At 33.8% G+C, this 6,651-nt stretch overlaps 1 protein-coding gene across 1 annotated transcript; it reads left to right on the top strand.

Annotated features, from left to right (window-relative positions):
- The first annotated feature begins 5,590 nt into the window (after positions 1–5,590).
- LOC146938176 (cucumber peeling cupredoxin-like) lies at positions 5,591–6,386 on the top strand. Its single transcript, XM_085757821.1, has 2 exons — positions 5,591–5,853; positions 5,944–6,386. The coding sequence occupies exons 1-2, from the start codon at positions 5,670–5,672 to the stop codon at positions 6,240–6,242; spliced, it is 483 nt and encodes a 160-aa protein (XP_085613947.1). The 5' UTR covers positions 5,591–5,669; the 3' UTR covers positions 6,243–6,386.
- The last annotated feature ends 265 nt before the right edge of the window (positions 6,387–6,651 follow it).

Genomic DNA, 6,651 nt, shown 5'->3' with positions numbered 1-6,651 from the left:
CATTATTTCTCATAAGTCATCACTATTTTTCTCGTTTTGGTTTTTCCCTTGTTTTTTTTCTTTTTGACAAATATTTTCCCCTTGTTTATTAGGAAATTATAAAAGAGAAATAAAAACAAGTGATGATATTATATTAAAAAAAATAGTTATCATTTGATCACCACTAAGATTTTTAATGAGATCTTTTTTTTTTTATCTTTTTTTTTTAGTAGATAGACGAAATGGCAAAGCCATTATAAACTCACACACACAAGTGGAGGTACCGGGGTTCGAAACCCGGTCATGGCATCCGGCCTAACAATTTCGGCATTTTGCCAGTTGAGCTAGGACTTCTGGATTTTTAATGAGTTCTTTACTAAAGTTTAAGTACAAACTCAATGAGCTTAAGAGATAAACATGACATCTTCATATATCTTATAAACATTTAACACAAAATTGAATTATATTATTGTCTTCTTGCAACTCCAAAATTATTAGATATATTAAATTGTAGTAAAAAAACAATAAAAAAAATTACTTGTAAAATGATCAAACAATTTTCAATTTATTACATGCAAAGGAGCAAAAATATGGTTCACTATCCTAAATTTGTTTATGCTTTTATAATCTTTCTTTCTTTGTTTCTTGTTATAGGCATTGGTGCCAACAAATATTTCAATAACTCATTTCTTCATACCATTTACAAATTTTCTTATACACATTATCTAATAACCTATTAGTAACTATCTTTTTTTTAGGAAAATGTTAACGAGTGCTCCGGGGCACTCTTTTTTTTATTTGACATAAACTGAAGTGCCTTTTTTTTTTTAAATTGTGAATGCGTGGAACTATTCAATTAAGTTGAAGAATAATTCTATGTTTTTTTTAAGAAGCTAAAATGGAATTTATTAAAAGCACAATGAGTCCTGACCAGCACAAGAGGTGCTAGGCCAGGAGTCGTAAAATAGCAACATACAAATGATAGACGGGGAGCACCCAATTGTAAACCAATAGACCCGTGCATCTAAGACAATCTGAAAAACCCACAGGAAACATCACCTAACAAAGGACTATCTTCGAAAACAGTAAAAGGAACACCAAATTTGAAGACAACCCTCCGCACAACAACATAAACAAAAGTTGTGCCAAATCACTCAAACATCCTCACAAGCTGCCACAAAATCCGAAAACTAGATTATCCAAGCCTACCCGATCCATACCACCACGCAAAAACCACAACTTAAAAACCCCCAACCATCACGCAAGCAGTGATCTCCATCACACCACGCAAACACCAATAATCTCACTAACCCTCCCGTTGGCCACCACCCATTTTGCCACCGTTTAAACATCACCGAAAAACAACCATAAGAAACGATTCCGATGCCCCGTCTTCCTACTGCATCACCACCACCACACACCACAAAACCGCAACCACACTCACAACCCGAAACTCGTATCTTCTCACCACCGATCCACCAAAACAGCATCACAACCTCCACTATCACAACATCACCACCATCACCTCCTCCCATCACCACAACATCACCACCATCACCTCCTCCCACCACCAAAACAACACAACCATCACCACCTCCCATCACCGCAACATCACCACCACCACCTCCCACCACCACAACAACACAACCATCACCTCCTCCCACCACCTAACCCATGACCTACATCACCGCCATCACCGCCTCACCACCAAAACCATACCTACAACACCACCATCACTTCAAAGTGTATAATTTTATATGCACATCAATTTCTCTGGCAACCTTAAAAGTGTTTTATTATATTAGTATTGTTACATTTGTTCTCTGATAGAAGATAGTGAAAACAAAATCGTCACTATAAAATTATATATTGACTTGTAACACCCTATGTTTTTAAAAGAGATAGTGTAGTATTTGTTAAATCACAGCATGGTGGTATTTGGAATTTTGGAGTGTGTTTTTCTTAAGATCTCAAGTTTAAATACTTCTAGTACCAATTTTCATGTGTTAGTCCATAAACAGCTTCGCTCTAACTTTAAATGCCTCTCCTACTAGTGGACAGTGAGATTGATCCTCAGAATAAATCGGTCCTTAAAAAGTTTCATTACCTCACAACTCCTCCTTAACAAATTCACAATCCAACTCCACACCGTTCAATAGTTCAAATCAAGATTTAGACATTAATCAAAATGAAATTCTAGGTATTCCCTAATTAGGGTACCCCTCAGCATCATCGCCTAAAATGCGCCTATGGTTTGTTCTCTCTCTTTTAAACTTAACACACACCTCCTAATTAAATTAGGATGCACTTATTCAAAATTTAGACTAAAATATAACACTTCCTATTTTAAAATCCTAAAACACCATTTGTTTTAGGAAAATTAGGATACCTTTTGTTTTCAACAAGTACTTCAAGAACATCAACGACTAGTATTTATAGTTTCAAAACTCAATCAAAACCATTTCCAAAAATTATAGATTCATAAATCATCATATTTCATTGTAAAATCATAGAATTCTCAAAACTTCCCAACCATCTAGTACCAAATTTTATTTTCAAAAACTCAACCATTTGTTGTGAAACCAACTTCTATAAAAAGTCTTAAGCTTTTCTCGAAATCAAATAATCAACCATCATAACTTCCTTCCAAGCAAAATATCATATCCTCATTTTCACAACATAAAAATGAAGTTTTTCCCTTCTTAGGCAAAATGACTGAAATTTTAGTGTACTTGTTTTAAAATGTTCTGTAAGATGTTTCAACGTTTATAATGTTCCGTTCAATGTTCCAACATCTCGAATTAAACAGAAATAAAACACATGAAAGTAAATGACAAGAAATTAAAGAACACGGTGAGTTTGTTGACCCATTTCGGTGACAAACACACCTACTCTGTGGGTTACCAAGCCAGGAAGGAAATCCACTAGTGTAGTCCTTATTCTATAGCTCTCAGCAAACTCCTCGTTTACACTAAAGACCTAGGACCTACCCGTGTTGATTTCAACCTAGGAACACCTAGATCTGAGATCCCATCTCACTATCCTACAGTCAACCACAACCCCTGTGATTATCAGACTAAAACACAAACACAAAGATGAAGTTTCCTTCAAACACAAACTACTACATTGCTTAAAAGCTTTGGCGTAGCACACATTAGTATACAACTCAACACACAGTCCTTAACATGTACCACAAACGACACAAGAAAGGCTCACAATAAAAGGTACTAAACTTGTATCAACATGATACAAGAATAGAACGCATGTAGACTCAAAACCCTAAAAGCTAAACTTTTTAGTATGACGGCTTGAATAATCAATTAGGTCTTGATATCTCCCTTATATACTGAAGCAGCTTGGGTCAAATAATCCTGTTGGGCTTCAGAACAAAGCAGGTCGTTCAACAAATCTGCAAAACAAGAATCAGAGACAAGTATGGAAAATCCTAATATGTCGGAACATCTTTAGGAGCGTCCAAAACAACTTCAAATATTTCCTAAAATATAATCACAACTTTAGGAATATTCCACAACTGATTCAGTAAAGATATGCGCGTTGCTTGGTCAATAAGATAAGGAAATATTGTTTCCTTAAATAATATTAGGCGCGCGTACATATAGGCATGAACCCAGGCACACTGAACCGTGCCAGGGTGTTGGAACATCGTATCCAACATCTTAAAGAGATGCCTAAACACAAGTTGGAACATTGGTTCCAACAACACAAACAAGGATATTTCTTTTAGCAATAATGCAGCCAATACAAATACCCAACAATGGCATTATATTACAAAAATCCACCTAACAACCATGGTATCTGCTTCCACGGGATTCTCGAGGGTTTGGGAAATTTTAGAGGTCTTTGAGTTCTTGTCTTAGCTTGTCGACAACCACGCATTTCTCAATAATTTAGGAATTCTTCTCCGTTAACAACTCCCACATTCTCACATCGATCCCGACACACATTGGTCACATCGGGAGGAGTAGAAACTATTATCTTGGATTTCTTCTAGAACTTATCTTTTCACTGTCATGTCTTTCAAGATACACAACTTGTTCTCGAATAACTCTAATTTAGCTGCCACTATATGGAACATATTATCCCATCTTTCTCTTAATTTCATATCTATAAACTGAGGATGTGTAGTCTCATATAGAGGTGTGAAATTGTCTCATTGTATTATCCACAAAAAACACACAATGGATCACTAGTTATTCTTTTTTTAAAGGGATCATTTTTTACTGGTAGCTTTGTATGTAGAATCCTCCAAGAAAAATGTATGTGTCTTGGAATACTTTTTATTTTCCATAATTTTTTCCACACTTGGTGATCATTGTCCTGCACTGAGCTATGGGAGAAATCTACTTCATGTCTTGCCTTCAAGACAAAGTTTTTTTTTTTTTTTTTGCTGTTATCTTCAACATTCAAATCTATGTCACATAACTGAATCTAGTATTGGTTAAAACCATAGTTGAAGCCTTAACTTTGATTAAAGAAGTTGGAGGAAAGTTAAATTTTTCTTAACTTTTGATTAATGTGAAGTTGGAATAATCTTTATTTTACTTTACAATTATTAAAAAATATGTGTACAAATATTTAAATTATTGATAATTGTTTGCTATGAAAGAGAGATAAAGTGTGTTAAAAAAATATTGTTGAATTAAAAGAATGTAACTAAGGATTCGTTATCCCAATTACTCCATCCGTTTCTTTTTAAGTGTTTTTTAAGAAAATTTACACCAAAATAGCGATGTGTAGTTTTGCACATTTTCTTCCAATTATTCGCTCATTTTAATCCACCAATAAATTTCTATTTTTTCGCACACACTTTATCTTTTTCTCCAACAAATTCCTTTTTTTTTTTGTGCACTCTCTCTCTCTAATAACAAACATTTGTCAATTTTTTAAATTTTGTGCACATCTTTTTAATTATTTTAAGTCAATATAAAAATTATTCCAACTTCACATTAATCAAAAGTTAAGGAAAAATTAACTTTCTTCCAACTCCTTTAATTAAAGTTAAGGCTTCAACTATGACTTCAACCAATGCTAGAGTCGTCACACTTGAAATTTTTAACAATTGCTACTCATCTTATTTATAGAATTTTAACTCTTCTTAGACTCATTGTTTGGAAAAAAAAATTGTTTAAATTTGAAGATAACAAGAAACAAACTTTGTTTAAAAAAAAAAAACTTTAGTTTTCCAAATAGATAGCATTAATTAGTTTTATTGAAAAAGATAAAAGTAATTGACAAAGGGTATAATTGACTAATCGTACCCTTAAAATACCAAAAAGACAGTTAAATAGGAACGAAAAATTCACCCTAAAAAGACACTTAGAAAGAAACGGAGGGAGTATAACTTTAAACAAATTTTCCTAAAATAATGTTTATCGTTGGTTTCATTCAAAAAGAAAAGAAATTATAATTGTTGTTGTTATTGAGAAAGATAAGTATAGTTTGTTACAATATAAAAATGCAAAATATCCATTATCTAGAGTTAGTATCATAAAAACATAAATCTTGTTTACTAGTTTGTTGCGACATAGTAATAATAGGGAATTCAGTTTTTATAATTTGTGTACAAATAGATACCTCTCGTTACTTGCAAAGGACTACGAAATCATTAGTTAAAGAACTTTGAAGTTCGACACTTTTAGTGAAAGAGGGTATAGTGAAAGAGGATATCAATGTCTCAGTTAAAGAATATATCAATTCTCTTTATAGTTGTTTTTGGTGCAGCAATGTTACGAAGCACAGTAGCAATAGATCATATTGTTGGAAGCACTAATGGTTGGATTATTCCTGTAGGTGGCCATTCGTTTTACTCCGATTGGGCCTCCAATATCACATTCAAAGAAAACGATGTTCTAGGTGAGTGAGTTATTTTCTTTTGCGTATATGCTTCTTAAATCAATGTCTCAGTTAATAGTGTCTGATTTGTTATTGTATTTGCTATCACAGTTTTCAACTTTGTCACCGGACGCCACACTGTTGTTGAACTAAACCAGACATCACCAGTAAGAGTCACCCTAAATAGAACTGGGGTATTCTATTTTACATGTTCCATCCCAGGACATTGTGCCAGTGGCCAAAAGCTAAGCCTTAACGTCTCTGCCAATTCTCCAGCTTCTTCACAAGGACCATCTCCTCCTTCTCCTTCTCCTCTAAACACTCCTATTTCATCTGTCAGCCGAGACACTCATACTCTATTTTCTACTTTCTCTATTCTCGTTGCTCTAGTCGTAAACTTTTTGTTTTAGACTTCAGTTTCTTTGGAAGGGTTGTTATCGTGATATAGTTATGTTTAGTAGTATGTAAGGTCTTTCAATTTATGTGTTTGATGTTCTTTACTTTAGTATTTGATATACATATTGGATGGCTTCATTGTTAGCCTTGAGTTTGAATCAAAATAATAAATTTGCCTCATTCCTAAAGACTTGATTGTTTGGTTGTGAATCTAGAGACTAATAAAATAATGGTTTAAATGTGTAATTGGTCCCTGCACTTTCAACAGATTTTGGCATTGGTCCCTGCACTTTTTTTTGTTTGGCATTGGTCCCTGCACTTTGTAAAAATATTGACATTGGTCCCTGCACTTTTTTTTGTTTGGCATTGGTCCCTGCACTTTGTAAAAATATTGGTATTGGTCCCTGCACTTTGGAAAAATAT

Source organism: Medicago sativa, chromosome 3 (assembly GCF_051527215.1).
Source record: "Medicago sativa cultivar Bolivia chromosome 3, Bolivia_mono, whole genome shotgun sequence".
Taxonomy (NCBI): domain Eukaryota; kingdom Viridiplantae; phylum Streptophyta; class Magnoliopsida; order Fabales; family Fabaceae; genus Medicago; species Medicago sativa.
The sequence above is the reverse complement of the archived record's forward strand: the minus strand, read 5'-3'. Positions and strand labels throughout refer to the sequence as shown.